Source organism: Heptranchias perlo, chromosome 7 (genome assembly GCF_035084215.1).
Source record: "Heptranchias perlo isolate sHepPer1 chromosome 7, sHepPer1.hap1, whole genome shotgun sequence".
Classification (NCBI taxonomy): Eukaryota; Metazoa; Chordata; class Chondrichthyes; order Hexanchiformes; family Hexanchidae; genus Heptranchias; species Heptranchias perlo.
In genome coordinates, this window is record NC_090331.1 from 57,163,874 (window position 1) to 57,182,888 (window position 19,015).

At 44.4% G+C, this 19,015-nt stretch overlaps 1 protein-coding gene across 4 annotated transcripts in view; it reads right to left on the bottom strand.

The window, feature by feature from the left end:
* Positions 1-19,015, bottom strand: part of sestd1 (SEC14 and spectrin domains 1) — a 129,094-nt gene that overhangs the window by 90,463 nt on the left and 19,616 nt on the right. For 3 of the 4 annotated variants that reach the window (XM_067987654.1, XM_067987655.1, XM_067987653.1), the window contains exon 4: positions 12,044-12,152. In XM_067987654.1, the coding sequence (XP_067843755.1) occupies positions 12,044-12,152 (109 nt within the window). Of the gene's footprint in view, positions 1-9,815; positions 9,914-12,043; positions 12,153-19,015 lie in introns of those variants that run through there. The other variant, XM_067987656.1, reaches the window with a different exon arrangement.

The following is a 19,015-nucleotide window of genomic DNA, read 5'->3' on the forward strand; positions in this document are numbered from 1 at the left end:
AACCTAGACTGGGAAAGAAACTATTCCAACCTGTGATTAATGTGCTTGACATATCTCATCACATGTTTCACTACAATATAGGTCAGGTAAATACAGACAGTGCAGTGGAGCACAGAGTGAACACCGCAGAGTTTGGTGAGTGTGGGAGTTCGGTGAAGTGGGGGAAGGAGGTGCTACTTTGCCTGGCTTTTCCTAACTTTTTCCGCAGAGCGGCGGCGGACCTGAGCAGCAGGAGACTGAGAATGGGGATAGAAGCAGCAGCAGACCTGCAACAAGAGGCAACTACTGTGCGACGTTGCAGGTGAGGCAGGAGAGTCCGAGAGGTGAGCACAGTATAAAAGGAGAGACCGAGAGTGGGAGGAGAGTCTAAGAGGTGAACGCAGTGTAACTCTAAGGCAAGTCATGGCAGCAGAGCTCGCATCTGTGATATGCTCCTCCTGCACTATGTGGGAAGTCATGGACACGACCAGTGTCCCTGGCGACCACGTGTGCAGGAAGTGTGTCCAGCTGCAGCTACTGGCTAACCGTATTTCGGAGCTGGAGCTGTGGGTGGATTCACTGTGGAGCATCCGCGATGCTGAGACTATCGTGGATAGCACATTCAGTGAGGTGGTCACACCGCAGGTAAAGATGACACAGGCAGAAAGGAAATGGGTGACCGCCAGGCAGAGTAAAAGAACCAGGCAGGTAGAGCAGGAGTCCCCTGCGGCCATCTTCCTCTCAAACAGATATTCTGCTTTGGATACTGTTGGGGGAGATGGCTTATCAGGGGAAAGCAGCAAGAGCCAAGTTCGGGGCACCACGGGCGGCTCTGCTGCACAGGAGGGGAGGAATAAGAGTGGCAGGGCTATAGTGATAGGGGATTCAATTGTAAGGGGAACAGTTAGGCGTTTCTGCGGCCGCAAACGTGACTCCAGGATGGTATGTTGCCTCCCTGGTGCTAGGGTCAAGGATGTCACGGAACGGCTGCAGGGCATTCCGGAGGGGGAGGGTGAACAGCCAGTAGTCGTGGTCCATATCGGTACCAACGGCATAGGTAAAAAAAGGGATGAGGTCCTGCAGGGTGAATTCAAGGGGTAAGGAGATAAATTAAAAAGCAGGACCTCAAAGGTAGTGATCTCAGGATTACCACCAGTGCCACGTGCTAGTGAGTATAGGAACAGGAGAATAGATAGGATGAATGCGTGGCTGCAGGGATGGGTGTAGGAGGGAGGGATTTAGATTCCTGGGACATTGGGACCGGTTCTGGGGAAGGTGGGACCTGTACAAGCGGGAAAGGGTTACACACAAGCAGGACCGGGACCAATGTCCCCGCGGGGGTGTTTGCTAGTGCTGTTGGGAAAGGTTTAAATTAGAGTGGCGGGGGGATGGGAACCTGAGCAGGGAGTCAGAAGGGAATAAAGTTGAGAGCAGCAGGAGAGGGGAAGACCCAGGGGAAATTTACAATACAAATAGTACAAACAGTTGTTCAAGAACAAGTGAAAGGGAAAAGCGTAGAGCAGCAGAAAGAAAGTGTACTTTAGACACTACAGATAAAGTGAAAACTAGAAGGCGTAAGGCGATTAACCCAGCATCAAATCTGAAGGTCAGGCTAGGGTGTGTGGCCCAACTAAGAGTTCTATATACAAATGCACGGAGTATAAGGAATAAATTAAATGAACTACAGGTTCAAATTCAAATTGGAGGGTATGACTTGATAGCTATTACTGAGACATGGCTGCAGGATGGTCAGGATTGGGAACTAATTATACCAGGTTATAAGGTCTACAGGGGAGATAGGGAAAATGGAAGAGGGGGAGGAGTAACCTTAGTGATTAGAGATTATATCACTTCAATGATAAAGGAGGATATAACGAGAGGTAAGCAGCCAACAGAGACCTTATGGGTTGAATTGAGAAACAGGAAAGGATCTAAAACTATAGTGGGAGTTGTGTATAGGACCCCTGGCAGCAGCTCTGAAGTGGTAGATTGTATAAATGCAGAGATTGGACAAGCGTGTAAGAAAGGCATAGTGGTCTTAATGGGGGACTTTAACCTTCACACAGATTGGGAAAAGCAGACCAGCAACTGTCAGAAAGGTAGCGAATTTCTTGAGTGTGTCCGGGATAGTTTTCTACAGCAGTTTGTCCTAGAGGCAACAAGGGGGCAAGCCATACTAGATTTAGTAATGAGTAATGAACCAGATTTAGTTAACAGCTTAACTGTGCGAGAACATCTATCCAATAGCGATCATAACATGATCGAGTTCAATGTAGTGTTTGAAAGGGAAAAAAGTGAATCAGCTGCTAAGATTCTAGACTTGGCTAAGGCCGACTTCAATGGGATGAGACAGAGACTGTCCACAGTAAACTGGGCAAATCTGTTAATGGGTAAAACGACTGATGATCAGTGGGAAATGTTTAAAGAAACATTTAACATGATACAGAATCGGTTTATACCCCTGAGGGGCAAGAACTCTACTTGCCAAAAAAAACAGCCATGGACAACTAAAGAGGTAAGGGACAGTATAAGACATAAGGAAAGGGCATACAAAAAGGCAAAAAATGGCACAGATCCTGGCGAATGGGAAAGATACAAAGATCAACAAAGGGTCACAAAACAGATAGTAAGAGCTACAAAAAGAGAGTATGAAAAGAAACTCGCAAGGGATATCAAAACCAATACGAAGAACTTTAATAGTTATAGTAGGAAAAAGAGGGTGGTCAGGAGCAGTGCTGGCCCCTTAAAAACTGAAAGTGGGGATATTGTCATTGACAATGGGGAAATGGCGGACATGTTGAACAATTACTTTGCGTCAGTATTTACAGTCGAAAAAGAGGATAGCATGCCGGAAATCCCAAGAAAACTAATATTGAATCGGGGACAGGGACTCGATAAAATTAACAAAAGTAAAGCAACAGTAATGAAGAAAATAATAGCACTAAAGAGTGACAAATCCCCAGGACCAGATGGTTTCCATCCCAGGGTTTAAAGGAAGTAGGTGAGCAGATTGCAGATGCCCTAACTATAATCTTTCAAAGTTCTCTAGATTCAGGAACTGTCCCTCTAGATTGGAAAATTGCACGTCACTCTGCTTTTTAAGAAAGGAGAGAGAGGGAAACCGGGGAATTATAGACCAGTTGTGGGGAAAATGCTGGAGTCTATAATTAAGGATGGGGTGACTGAACACCTCGAGAATTTTCAGTTAATCAGAGAGAGCCAGAATGGATTTGTGAAAGGTCGGTCGTGCCTGACAAACCTGATTGAATTTTTTGAAGAGGTGACTAAAGTACTGGCCAGGGGAATGTCAATGGATGTTATTTATATGGACTTCCAGAAGGCATTTGATAAGGTCCCACATATGAGACTGTTAGCTAAGTTAGAAGCCCATGGAATCGAGGGAAAAGTACGGACTTGGTTAGGAAATTGGCTGAGCGAAAGGCAACAGAGAGTAGGGATAATGGGTAAGTATTCACATTGGCAGGATGTGACGAGTGGAGTCCCGCAGGGATCTGTCTTGGGGCCTCAATTATCCACAATATTTATTAATGACTTAGATGAAGGCATAGAAAGTCTCATATCTAAGTTTGCCGATGACACAAAGATTGGTGGCATTGTAAGCAGTGTAGATGAAACATAAAATTACAAAGCGATATTGATAGATTAGGTGAAAGGGCAAAACTGTGGCAGATGGAATTCAATGTAGACAAATGTGAGGTCATCCACTTTGGATCAAAAAAGGATAGAACAGGGTACTTTCTAAATGGTAAAAAGTTAAAAACAGTGGATGTCCAAAGGGACTTAGGGGTTCAGGTACATAGATCATTGAAGTGTCATGAACAGGTGCAGAAAATAATCAAGAAGGCAAATGGAATGCTGGCCTCTATATCTAGAGGACTGGAGTACAAGGGGGCAGAAGTTATGCTGCAGCTATACAAAACCCTGGTTGGACCGCACCTGGAGTACTGTGAGCAGTTCTGGGCACCGCACCTTCGGAAGGACATATTGGCCTTGGAGGGAGTGCAGCGTTGGTTTACTAGAATGATACCCGGACTTCAAGGATTAGGTTACTAGGAGAGATTACACAAATTGGGGTTGTATTCTCTTGAATTTAGAAGGTTAAGGGGTGATCTGATCGAAGTTTATAAGATATTAAGGGGAACGGATAGGGTGGATAGAGAGAAACTATTTCCACTGGTTGGGGATTCTAGGAGTAGGGGGCACAGTCTAAAAATTAGAGCCAGACCTTTCAGGAGTGAGAGTAGAAAACATTTCTACACACAAAGGATGGTAGAAGTTTGGAACTCTCTTCTGCAAACGGCAATTGATACTAGCTCAATTGCTAAATTTAAATGTGAGATGGATAGCTTTTTGGCAACCAAAGGTATTAAGGGATATGGGCCAAAGGTAGGTATATGGAGCTAGATCACATCAGCCATGATCTTATCAAATGGCGGAGCTGGCACGAGGGGCTGAATGGCCTACTCCTGTTCCTATGTTCCTAATTATGTCTGGATGTATCTCGGTACATCAGATTACTGTTGTATAGGTTTCAATGTCAGCACATGCTTTAAGATGGGCAATCTATATGACCACAATGACAGAAAAATTTGTAAATGAGATAAGAACAGACTGGTTCAGGAAGGGCAGTACATATTTGTATAAGCATTTGGGAGAAGGGATAACAAGAGTGCAGAAATGTGCAAATGACTTTCAGTGTTGTACACTCAACCATGTGAGTAGTGTAAAACTTCAAGTTACCTATTCCTTTCTAAAATCAAATGGATTTTTCTCATTATTTACCTGTCTAATGCATAATACCAACCTCATGAATTTCAAACAAGGTCAGATTAGCTAACTAAAATATATTAGAAAACAATGAGTTGTCTCATAATTCTAATGATATTGCACCTGCAGGTGGCACTGCAAGCATAATATAACATCACTACTGGACTGCAATTGCACTGAACCTAACGTTACATGATGGTACCAAAACGAACACAGCTAAAGTAGTCTCCGGCAATTTAAATTAAACTCACCCCACCACCCGTGAGCTAGAAATCAGAACACCACCCCCACCCCCCCAATCCCGGCCCACACACTGACCAGGATTTTGGCCCTGAAACTCGACAGAACAAGATCAGCAAGTGGAGAAAAATAAACTAAAAAAAAAAGGCAAACATATATTCTGCCAGTAAATCTAAGGGCCTTGGCCAGTGGAATTTAATATGAACCCAAATGAATGTTAACATGCTGAATCATCCTTCAGCAGGCCTTCCCCAAGGGCTTCAGTGACCTCCCTTCATGACTCGCTCTATGGTCTCCGCTTGTGAAAGTCCATCCAACATTTTAGTAACACATGCAACAAATTTTAAATTCCCTCCATGCAAAAGTTGACTGTCCATCACCAAGTTACAGATTGGCTCGCCCTCAATCTCCCTCTTGCTCTAACCCAGTCATAATAGCTGTTGAATCGGCCGCCCTAAACCCTGTCCCTCATGAAGTTCAACATTTCAGTGCCTGCAAAGATTGATGCAGCAATATAACCCAGGCCTTGCGGAGAATGCAGTCTGGGCTGAAAGAACTCCTGGGGGCACCTACCTGCCCCCTGCTGGAATGAGCTCCTGAGCACCACACAACCTCACTACCTGTCCCACCCCTGCTGAAATTCTTCCTCCTGGGAACAACAAACCATCCTCCATCTCCCGCTGAGTATTCCCAGACAATTTTGGTTGCAACCAGGTAACATCACACCCCCCCCAATCCATGTGTGCCAGGCGCTCTGAGTCCTCAGCTTCCCCAACCCCCCCGCATTGTCGGCCCACTTGGACAATGTTGCAACCAAGCTGTTGCAAGTGATTGTCAGGCAGCCAATACAATACACTCCCCCAGAGATTGTTTTCCAGTCCCTTCCCTCATCCCCCACCCCCAACACCCTCTCGTCCTGCTGAGACATTTTGCTGAGATCAAACCACTTCCTACCCCTGCGCAGAAAGTTTTTCAGCCTGCACCACCCCAGGCTGAGGCTGTTTCCCAATGCTGAAGTGGTTTCCCTACCTTTGCCCAACTGTCCCGTCCTACTTCTATCACCCTCCCTCCTGCTGTCACTCTCCACATTCCCTCCTCCTCCCCTTCCCTTTCCTCTCCTCCACAACCCTCCTATCTGCCACCCCTACCTTGGTCCAATTATCCCCCTCCCTCTAACATTGCTTGACCTGAATACTTCACTTGGTCAAGTGGCTAAAATAAAATTTAACGCTTAGGTTCAGTATGTTATGGATATATGGCCTGGTCTGACAAGCCTGTTTGGTACCATCATAGAATGCAGACAGAAAATACACTTAGCACTATGGGATGGAATTTCCTGTGGGGAGGTATCCCAAAGGATGTTTCCGAAATTATACCCATTCCCGCGCCCGTTCTGCCAACGTTAAGTTACACCAAAATTTCCTGCCAATCTCATTAGCATATGGGGGCAAATGGCGTCTCAAAGTGTTACGGTGGAGCCTTATAAAAATGGAGGGCAAAAAAGTTTCCTTCAGAGTTAGGCTGGAGAGTGCAAGATAAGTGATAGACTGCTTTCTGCCTTAAAGATTTTTCATTAATTCATTTAAGTTGTTCAGTGGAGAATCTCTTATTGTCTCAAATCTTTCCCTTCTCACAGATGAGTGCTGCTGAATCACAAAAGATGGCTGCCAGGAAGAGGGCCTTTAACTTTGTGGAAGGTGACCTGCAGACCCTCCTGGTCAAAATTGAGGGAAGGTGGTACCAGCTCCACAGCTCCCCCACACACCAGTCCTCACGTGTGATCAGGAGGCGGTCGTGGACGAAAGTGGTAGAGACACTGAGTGCCACATCCATAGTTCCCAAGACGGCGGCGCAGTGCCGCAAGCATTTCAATGACCTCATCACAGCATGGAAGTTAAGACACTCACCATGGACACCACCACACTCAAGTCTCTGAGACAGAACACGTTGATCAGTGACCTTGCAGCGAAAGCCCCCGGTAAGTTTCAGAGCAGTTGTCCCACACATTCAAACAACTACAAGCCTAATTTTTCTCTCCTTTTGTCTTTGCAGGGCAAGATGGCACATAACACCCGGGAGAGGGCAAGAATCGGGGGAGTCTCAAACCTGCTAAAGTTTACATGAGTTTAACTCAGGTTTCCAACGGTTCCTAGCGTTGATTAATATTCATTAAAGATTTATTGTTGTAAATAGTTGTTCAAATTTCTGGAGTTTAATATTACCACAAAACACTGTTTGTTATTAAACTACATTACTCAGGGTCTATTTAAGGTTTAAAGGAGTTCCCTTAAGAATTTGTTCAAATGTCCAAATAGTGTTTAACTTTTTAATGAAAAATTTCTAATTAAACTTCACTAATCATATGAAACATTTTTTGTAATAATAGTCTTTGAAGTTAAAGAGAACTGTGTCTGATCCTTCTTCTGGTTGCGACCTTGCAGGGGTACTCATTGGATAAAAGTCTGTGCCACAAGCTGACCTCTGACTGCCCTGCCCTATCAAAATGATGCCTCCTGTGGACGCGCCACATCCCTTGGCTCCGGCTCCAGCAGTCCAGGATCTTCTATTTCGATTGGCTACATTGTTGACGTTCAAATTATGCTGGCCACTTATGTCAACATGAAGACCTTCCGTTCTGGCGAAGTTGTGCAGGGCACAGCACACGACGACTACCCTCGCTACCCTCTTTACCCTCTATGGGGACTATTGGAGGACACACCCAGGCCTGTCCAAGGACCTGAAGCAGCTCGTCAGCACCCCAGTGGTCCTCTCAACCACCTGCCTGGTGGACGCACGTACTTGGTTGCATCTCTCCTCAGCTTCGGTCTATGGGACATAAAAAGGCGGCATCAGGCACGGCAGCAAAGGATGAGCCTTATCACCAAGGATCCATCCTTCCACTTGCCCACAGTGCCTGAGCAAACATGCGATGACTGAGTTGCACACAATAAATGCATCATGACAAGCCTCTGCATGCTGTGCGTTCTCAAGCAAGATATGCAGCTGGGCATCACAGACTATTTCAACATTGAGGGAGTGGTAGCCCTTTCTGTTTATGTAGTTTTGTGAGTTCTGATACAACAAACAACAACTTAGTAAAATGTTCCAAAATGCCTCACAGGAGTGTAATCAGGCAAAAACTGATGCCGAGCCAAAGAAGGAGATATATTACGACAGGTAACCAAAATTTGGTCAAGGGGCTGGGTTTTAAGGATGGTTTTAAAGGAGCAGAGGTTTAGGAAGGGAATTCCAGAGCTTTAGGGAGGGAATCTTAGAGCTTAGGGCCTAGGCAGCTGAAAGCACCGCCGTTACTGGTGAGGTAATGGAAGTAGGGAATGGACAACAGACCAGAGTTGGAGAAACACCAAGTTCTCAGAGGGTTGTAGGGCTGGAGGAGGTTACAGAGATAGGGAGAGGCAAGGCCATGGAGGGATTGAACACGAAGATGAGAGTTTTAATATCGAGGTGTTGCCAGATTGGGAGCCAATGTAGGTCAGCAAGCACAAGGGTGATGGGTGAATGGGACTTGGTGCAACTTAAGATAAGGGAAACAGAGTTTATGGAAGGTAGAAGATGGGAGGCCAGCCAGAAGAGCATTGGAATAGTTGAGTCTGGAGGTAACAAAAGCATGGATGAGGATTTTAACAGCAGATGGGTTGAGGCAGGAGCAGAGATGGGCGATATTATTTAGGTGGAAGTAGGCATTCTTGGTGATGGAGAGGATATGTGGTCGGAAGCTCAGATCAGGGTCAAATAGGATGCCGAGGTTGCGAACGGTCTGGTTCAGCCTCGGACAGTGGCCGGGGAAGGGGATGGAATCAGTGGCTACTGAACGGAGTTTGTGGCAGCGGCCGAAGACAATGGCTTCGGTCTTCCCAATGTTTAATTGGAGGAAATTTCGGCTCATCCCAGACTAGATGTCGGACAACATGGGGCAGTGGAGGGGTAGAGGTGGTGATGAGGTAGAGCTGGGTATGTAACCTGAAACTGTGCTTTCAGACAGTGTCGCCGAAGGTAGCAAGTAGATGAGAAGTAGGAGGGGGGGACAAGGATACATCCTGGGGGACTTCAGAGGTTACGGTGTAAGGGAATGAAGAGAAGCCATTGCAAGAGATTCACTGGATAAGTAAAAGTGGAACCAGGCAAGGGCAGTCCCACTCGGATAGACAACGGAGAAGAGGGGTTTGAGGTGGATGATGTGGTCAACAAAGGCTACAGACAGGTCAAGAAAGATGAGGACGGATAGTGTGCCACTCACGGTCATGTAGGATGTCATTGTGACTTTGGTAAGGGCCGTTTCAATGCTGTGGCAGAAGTGGAAAACTGCTTGGGAGAGGTTCAAACATGGAGTTGCGGGAAAATGGGCACAGATTTGGGAGGTGACTGCACGTCTTTATTGCGATGTGTGTTCCCTCGATTGGCCCTTTGCACTCTGGGAAAGCCAACAGTCCTGTAGAAACTTAATGCCCTCTGCCTTTGCCCCATCACAAACATGTCAAATCTAATGAATTTTCCAGCCTCACGGAAAAGAGTGTCAGTTGTCTGCGAATGCAAGATTTCACTAATCTCACAATCTGCCCCTTGACTAATCCTGCACAAATCTCTTGTGGATGCCTGGAAGGATCCAGACCTGAAAAAGTTGAGGACCGTGGTCACCTTCATGTCTACAGTTAAGGCTCTGCTGCATTTCGACTGGGCTTCAAGTCATCGCGGAGCGAGTCGCAGAGTTGGCCAAAGGCCTCCTTTGAAAAGCGCAGCCATTGCAGTCAGCTCATCCAACATCTCCTCGAATGTCTGTCGAGGCTTACCTCCCGAGGGCGGATAATTGCGTGTGGGGTGCTGTTTTCGCTCGTGGTGCTTCACTCGTCAGCCTGCCTGTCTCTGGTTCTCTTCCTCCTGTTCCTCCCTTCTCAACGACAATGACAAGGAGGGGTAGAGCCAGTAAAAGAGACATTTTTATTTCTCAAGAAGACCGGAAAATGACTGTCAGGATTCACAGGACGAAAATGGCTTCAATACATCCTGGAATTGCTGATTTGCGGCTGGTTAAGGTGAGTACGGGTGCCTGTGCACATGAATATCTGGTTGTTATTTTAAAAGAGTTTCTGAACCAGCGCAATTGCAGTACCCCATAATAGACTTGTAAGCAAAATTAAAGCTCATGGGATTAAAGAGACAGTGGCAGGATACAAAATTGGCTAGGGGACAGAAAGCAGAGAATAGTGGTGAACAGCTGTTTTTCAGACTGGAGGAAGTATACAGTCGTGTTCCCCAGGGGTCAGTATTAGGACCACTGCTCTTTTTGATATATATTAATGACCTGGACATGGGTATAGGGGGTATAGTTTCAAATTTTGCAGATGACATGAAGCTTGGAAATGTAGGATGTGGAGGATAGCAACAGATTCAGGGGGACATAGTCAGACTGGTGAAATGGACAGACACATGGCAGCTGAATTTAACGCAGAGAAGTGTGAAGTGATGTATTTTGGTAGGAAAAATGAGGAGAGGCACTATAAACTAAATGGTACAATTTTAAAGAGGGTGCAGGAACAGAGAGACCTGGGGGTGCACACACACAAATCTTTGAAGGTGGCAGGACAAGTTGAGAAGGCTGTTAAAAAAGCATATGGGATCCTAGGCTTTATAAATAGAGGCATAGAGTACAAAAGCAAGGAAGTTATGCTAAACCTTTATAAAACATTGGTTAGGCCTCAGCTGGAGTACTGTGTTTAATTCTGGACACCACACTATCAGAAGGATGTCAAGGCCTTAGAGAGGATGCAGAAGAGATTTACTGGAATGGTGTCAGGGATGAGGGACTTCAGTTATGTGGAGAGACTGGAGAAGCTGGGGTTCTTCTCCTTAGAACAGAGAAGGTTAAGGGGAGATTTGAAAGAGGTGTTCAAAATCATGAACAGTTTTGACAGAGTAAATAAAGAGAAATTGTTTCCAGCGACTGAAGGGCCTGTAACCAGAGGACACAGATTTAAGGTGATCAGCAAAAGAGCCAGAGGCGACATGAGCAAACATTTTTTTACCCAGCGAGTTGTAATGATCTGGAATGCACTGCTTGAAAGGGTGGTGGAAGCAGGTTCAATAGTAACTTCCAAAAGGGAATTGGATAAATACTTGATGGAAAAAATTTACAGGGCTATGGGGAAAGAGCAGGGGAGTGGGACTAATTGGATAGCTCTTTCAAAGAGCTGTCTTTCAAAGAGCTGGCAGAGGCACGATGAGCCAAATAGCCTCCTCCTGTGCTGTACCTACTATGATACTATGAAGTTCACAGCTCTAAAGCTTGGGGGTAGAACCATTATAATGAGGCGAGATGCATTCAGGCACAGGGATCAATAGACGGGGTGTAAAAGATCAAAGAAATTAAGGCATAGCGTAATTACATGTTCAACTCATGCCCAATTTTCCTAGATCTTTTACGCCAAGTATTTGCTTTGCTCTCCGTTTACACGTGTCTCTGGGTGCAAATACATAGGGAATTCCACCCTTACATACCAGAAATAAAATCTGGCAGCCTTTTTTGCAGTGAAAAGGAGAATTTAAAAGTGTGCCTTCAGTTTTGTTTGAAATTTCAAAAGTACTAATGTCATTTCCTGTGTACAATTCACAAATATCCATAAAAGGTACATGGGGTGAGCAAGGAAGTCAAAAAAATTAGCACTCTGCCAAATATCACTAATCTTCATCATCCCAGGATGAAACAAGCAAACCATTTATCACAAGAAAATCCCTACAGCTTTAGTGATTTTAAAATTTTCTTCCTGTAATACATAACTGAGAGTTTACTAAAACAAGTCAGTTTTAATTGAAGAAAACAGCACTTACAAAAGACAGTTATAAAATACATCTTTACAATATTTTTGACTCATCGCAAAATAATCTGCATAGAAGTGTATCGAACACAGACTCATCTGACAAAACAGACTTAATAATCATTAGTGACAGTAGTTCACAGGTTGAGAAATGTTAGTACAAATATTTTTAAAATACAGATAGAATACATGAATAGAAGAGTCACCTTGGAATGCTGAGCAAATAATCCAGAGTGACACTCAGTTCATCCATGTTTGTTTGCTCGGAACATAATGGAATTGTCAGGATAAGGCCACTTCTTCTGTCCTTGCCTCCTATAAAGGAGACAATAAATGTTGTCAGCACATTGTGTTTGTAAAGACAATCCCACAAAATCTTATCACTACACCATGGGAAGAAAAATAGAACACTCAAATCCTTTTTGTGATTTTCAAACACAAAGTCATTGTTATGCTGTATTTAAATGCTACCCGTCACATTTTAACAAGTGCAGAAGAAAGCTCCTGCCTTTTCCCAAGTCCAAATTTTGCACTGGACTTGTTTACTCTTTTATTTAACTGACCTCCTACTTAGATGCTTCCATTGCTTATTTCTGAACTCAGCACCATTTCTTAATGTTTACTGTCTTCCTCATTTACAACTACTTCCATTGTGATTTAACCTATATTGACTGTGATGTGGAGATGCCAGTGATGGACTGGAGTAGACAAATGTAAGGAATCTTACAACACCAGGTTATAGTCCAACAGTTTTATTTGAAAATCACAAGCTTTCGGAGGCTTTCTCCTTCGTCAGGTGAGTGTGGGATTCCATGAAAGGTACCGCATATATAGTCAGAGAACAATGCCTGGTGATTACAGATAATCTTTCCAACTGCCCGTTATCAAGGCAATCAAAGGACTTGAATAGTGTTCAGACAGAGAGACGTTACATACAAGACTACTGAATATACAAACGGTCAGAACCCAAAGACACACACAGAGAGAAAGAGAGAGAGAGAGAAACATTCTCTCTCTTTCTCTTCCTTTTGGATGTTTCTCTCTCTCTCTGTCTTTGGGTTCTGACCGTTTGTATATTCAGTAGTCTTGTATGTAACGTCTCTCTGTCTGAACACTATTCAAGTCCTTTGATTGCCTTGATAACGGGCAGTTGGAAAGATTATCTGTAATCACCAGGCATTGTTCTCTGACTATATATGCGGTACCTTTCATGGAATCCCACACTCACCTGACGAAGGAGAATGCCTCCGAAAGCTTGTGATTTTCAAATAAAACTGTTGGACTATAACCTGGTGTTGTAAGATTCCCTATATTAACTGTAGTAGTTCTAATTTCACCCATTTCTCTCCAATAATACAATACCCCACAAATTCTGCCACAAGAACAAGCTAATATATTTTTGATCGCACATGCTGGCACACATGATCATTTTTGACCCACTAATGCAGAAATGAACTTTGCTGTCCAGTTTTCTATTTCTCACAGATATAAAATTGCCAGCTCCGAAAACCGTGAGGTGGCAAAGACTGAAAGTTGCATTCTTAAAAGCTGCAGTATTCTTTTAAACACAATTACAAACAGCAGTGTTATTCTGATGTAATCCACCAAAGATTAACTAATGTTTCTACCTCTCGTAGAGAAAGGGCACTAAATTGGTGATTGCACTTAAAGAAGCCACAAGAGACAGTGTTGTGAGAAATGTGAAAAAATAAGTTTGTTTCCATTATGAATGTGAACAGAGAAATTTGTAATGGAAATAACGGACACAAAAATGTGACATAAAGTGCAATAAGAGCGCACGGTTTTGGAGACAGGAAGTATATATAGATGTAACATTTTTAATTATGCATTAACAGGTCACCTGTAGTGTTGCTCATAGTGAATTTACCATACAAGGTACCAGGTCTACTAATTTTCAGTGACTAAATAAGTCAAATTCCTGAATGCCATTTTTATTAAATAGTATTCTGGGATTTTCCCTGGTGCTCTGGGGATTAAAGTCCAATTGAACATGGCCTGTGCTTGAAGGTGGGGGGGAGGGGGGGTGAAAATTCAAAAGTATTCTGCAGAAACATTATTTCAGTGAAGAGTGGTAAATTGATGGAACAGGCTCTCGAGGGAGACGGTGGAAGCAGAAAGTGTTAATTCATTTAAATGTAAATTAGATTGATTTTTTTCAGAAAATAATAATCAGCCTCTTGACTGATTTTAGGCCTCCATTATCTCACCCAGAAGTTCACTCCAAATGTTGGCCACTATCTGTGTAAAGCATTATCTGATATCAGATACAAATTTGCCTTTCACTAGCTTGAACCTGAGGCCCCTTTATCACAGTGTTAAGGTACAACCTGAAGCAGCATTCGAGTATTCCTCAAGAAATTTTGCACTGATTTCAAAAGAGTGGAATGAAACACTTCCTATGAAACACAGTAGACGCCTGGATGGTGTAGTTCCAAAAGTCTGTTGTGAGGATTTAAGGATATTCAGAAATTAGCAAATAATTTATAGAAGATTGATCTCCTGTTCCATTGCTCAAGGATAGACTGGGGTCTGGAGCATGGTTATGATCTTTAGTTGCTATTATGATGATGTATTTACCTGGCCTATCCCTTTAATGACACTGCTCAGATACTCCCTGTGGGGAAATGTTCTAAATAGGCACACCCTGAGGGGCATTTCTGTAGAACGACAGCTGCTTATAAATCATTGGTCTGTCACTGGGAAGAACTCAGTTATCAAGATCAGAAAAAACAGCAGGAAATGACTTTGTTCTCTCTGATGTGCAATAGTTTTGCACAAAATCTATAACATAACTGCTAGACCATGGGTATATCAACTGTGCAAAGCAACCAGTCAATTATTTGATTGATTTTCCCCTCGAAGACATGAACTTGTGCCACAGCATGGCTGTAGAAACACCAAACACCCTCAGCACGGCAAAGGACCAAGATTCAACACATAAGCTGAGACACTAAGCACCAATTTGTTTCCAAACAAACCACCAGTTATAGCTTTTTGAACCAATAGCAGATGTGTAGAGCTTAAATATGAACAATTAAACACGCTAGCTCCAGATTTTCCAATGGCTTTAAAATAAAAATTCTCAGGATGCGGGCGATGCCAGTATGGCTACATTTATTCCCCATCGCTAGTTTCCCCAAGAAGCTAGTAGTGGGTTGCTTTCTTGAACTGCTGCAGTTGGTGCAAAAATGGTGCTCCTACAACAATGTTAGGTAAGGAATGCCACAATTTTGATCCAATGACCATGAAGGAATGGCGTTATTTTTATAAATTACAACGATGTATGCCTTGGAGGGAAACTTGGAATTGATGGCGTTCCCATGATATTGTGCTCTTATCCTTCTTGATATTAGAAATGTCGGGCTGGGAGGTGCTGTCAAAGCTTGGTGAGTTTCTGTGGCGCATAGGAACATAGGAAGGAACATAACAACAGGAGTAGGCCATTCAGCCCCTCTAGCCTGTTCCGCCATTCAATTAGATCATGGCTGATCTGTATCTTAACCCCATCTACCCATCTTGGTTCCGTAGTCCTTAATACTCTTGCAAACAAAAATCTATCAATCTGTTCTGAAATTTTTAATTGACCTAACCTCAAAAGTTTTTTGGGGGAGAGTGTTCCAGATTTCCACCACCCTTTGTGTGAAGAATTGCATTCTGACATCACCCCTGAACGGCCGAGCTCGAACTTTAAGATTATGCCCCCTTGTTCTGGACTCTCCCACCAGAGGAAATAGTTTTTTTCTCTATCTACCCTTTCAAATCCTTTAATCATCTTAAACACTTCAATTAGATCACCCCTTAATCTTCTATACTCAAGGGAATACAAGCCTAGTCTATTCAACCTGTCCTCATAATTTAACCCTTTTAGTCCTGGTGCCATTCTGGTGAATCTGCGCTGCACCCCCTCCAAGGCCAATATATCCTTCCTCAGGTGCGGTGCCCAGGGCTGAATGCAGTACTCCAGATGCGGTCGAAACAGAGCTCTGTATGGCTGTAACATAATTTACACCCCTTTGAGATAAAGGCCAACATTCAATTAACCTTTTTAATTATTTTTTGTACCTATCCACTAGCTTTTAGCAATTTCTGTACTTGTACCACAAATCTCTCTGCTCCTCCTCGTTCCTAGCTTCTCACCGTTTAGAAAATACTCTTCTATCTTTCTTTAGGTCCAAAGTGGATGACCTCACACTTTCCACACATTGAACTCCATCTGCCACAGTTTTGCTCACTCACTTAATCTATCAATGTCCCTTTGTAACTTTCTGCTCCCATCTACACTATTTACTGTGCCACCTAACTTAGTGTCATCAGCCAACTTAGATATATAACTCTCTATTCCTTCATCCAAATGATTTATATAGTGAAAAGCTGCAGCCCAAGTACAGATCCCTGGGGGACACACTGGTCACATCCTGCCAATTTGAGTACATACCCATTATCCCTACTCTCTGTCTCCTACCTTCTAACCAATTCCATATCCAAGCCAACATGTTGCCTCCAAACCCATGCTGGCACTCTCTGATCACCTCACATTTGTCCATATGAACAGTCACTGTCCCTAATAATTCTAGTAACTTCCCCACAACGGACGTTAGACTAATACGTCTATAATTTCCTAGTTTATCTCTCTTACCCTTCTTAAATAGTGGAGTGATATTGGTAATTTTTCAATCCAAGGGGGCAATTCCTGAATTCAAGAGTTTTGGAAGATCATGAGTATCAACGACTTCTTCACCTACTTCTTTTAATATCCTGGGGTGGAAATCATCGGGTCTTGGAGATTTGTCTCCTATAGATAGTACAGTGGAGGTGGAACGGGTGAATGTCAATTCCAGTGACAGGGGCACATGCTGCTCCCATGCAGTGCCGGGGCAGAGGTGTGGGTGGGAGCAGCAAAATAATTGGCCCTCATAACTTTTAAGAATGCAAACTTTTAGGCTCAATTCTGTCTTTAAAAATGATTATAAAAGGACATTATCTAAAATTACAAAAATCTGAAAATTGAAAGTTCTTGCTTTCTGTTGGTGTCGACTCCAGGTTAACCCTGGACACTAGTTCCTCACGGAAGCCTCAACATAACACTAGAAAGTTCACTAGAAGCTTCACTAAAGCAAACTTATGTATCCAACTAAGCATCCTCATCTTGCCTAAGCACATGAATTGTCTGCCCAAACAACTTGTTTACCACAAACTCCATTCTCCAGCCACTGATTCCATCCCCCTTCCTGGCCACCGTCTCAGGCTGAACCAGACTGTTTGTAACGTCGGCATCCTTTTTGAACCTGAGCTGAGCTTCCAACCTCATATCCTCTCCATCACCATCTACTTCCACCTCCATAATATCACCTGTCTCTGCTCCTGCCTCAGCTCATCTGCTGCTGAAACCCTCATCTATGCTTTTGTTACCTCCAGGCTCGACTATTCCAATGTTCTCCTGACCAACCTCCCATCTTCCACCCTCCATAAACTTAAGCTCATCCAAAACTGTTGCCCATATCCTAACTTGCACCAAGTCCTGTTCACCCATCACCCCTGTGCTCGCTGACTTACATTGGCTCTCGGTCCTCGAACAGGTCGATTTTAAAATCCACCGAAAACTCTGCATTTCTCCAACTCTGGCCTCATGTCCATCCCCCACTTCCTTTACCCCACCATTGGCGGCCATGCCTTCAGACATCTGGGCCCTAAGCTCTGGAATTCCCTCTCTAAACCTCTCAGCCTCTTTCTCCTCCTTTAAGACCCTCCTTAAAACCCACCAAGTTTTGGTCATCTGTCCTAACGTCTCCTTCTTTGGCTCGGCGTCAATTTGTGAAGCTCCTGTGAAGTGCCATGGGACATTTTACTACATAAAAGGCGCTATATAAATGCATGTTGTTGGTATAATGCTGTAATTGCTCGTCATCCACTCATGCACGTTTTGGCTGCTGCTGTCTCTCTATCTACCTTCTGCCTATCCCACCTACTCCTGCCACATTTTCGCTCAACTTCTCTCTCCAAGTCAAGTCTTCACTATTCCCCTTCCCACTGCACTGCACAGGGAACAATCCCTTTGGGATGCTACGGGGGGGGGGGGGGGGGGGGGGGGGAGGGTTTGGTGGTGGCAGAAATGGCGGAGGACGATCCGCTGAACGTGGACGCTGGTGGGGTGGAAGGTGAGGAGAAGGGGGACCCTATTGTGGTTCTGGGAGGGAGGGGAAGGGATAAAGGTAGAAGTGCGGGAAATGGGCTAGACACGGTCGAAGGCCCTGTCAACTGCAGTGGAGGGGAGTCCTTGGTTGAGGAAAAGGGAAGACATATCAGAAGCACTGTTGTGGAAGGTGGCATCGCCAGAACAAATGCGACGGAAATGGGGAAACTGGGAGAATGGAATAGAGTCCTTACAGGAAGCAGGGTAGGAGGAAGTGTCATCAAGGTAGCTGTGGGAGTCAGTGGGCTTATAGTAGATATTGGTTGACAGCCTGTCCCCAGAAATAGAGATAGAGAAGTCGACGAAGGGAAGGGAAGAGTCGGAGATAGACCATGTGAAAGGAAGGGTGGACATTGGAAGCAAAGTTGATGAAATTTTCCAGTTCGGGGCGAGAGCTGGAAACGGCAATCAATGTACTGGAAAAAGAGGAGAGGGAGGGGACCTGAGTAGGACTGGAACAAGGAATGTTCCACATAAACCATAAAAAGTCTAGGACCCATATGGTTTCCCATAGTGACGCCTTTTATTTGGATGAAGTGAGTGGAGACGTTGTTCAACGTAAAAACAAGTTCAGCCAGGCGGAGGAGGGTGATGATGGATGGGGACTGGTTGGGCCTTCGTTCAAGGAAGAAGCGGAGGGCCCACAGGCCCTCCTGGTGGGGGTTGGAAGTGTAGAGGGACTGGACCTCCATGGTGAAAAGGTGACTGTTAGTGCCGGGAAACCGGAAACCGTGGCAGAGGGCGTCAGAAGAGTCGCGGATGTAGGTCGGAAGAGACTGGACAAGGGGACAAAAAATAAAGTCAAGATAGAAAGAAATAAGTTCCCTGGGGCAAGAACAGACTGAAACGATGGGTCTACCTGGGCAGTCCTGTTTGTGGATTTTGGGAAGGAGGTAGAAGCAGGCTGTGTGGTGTTGGAGGACTCCACCCTATCACAAACGTTTCCTTTTGTTCTTTCCTCCCCTCC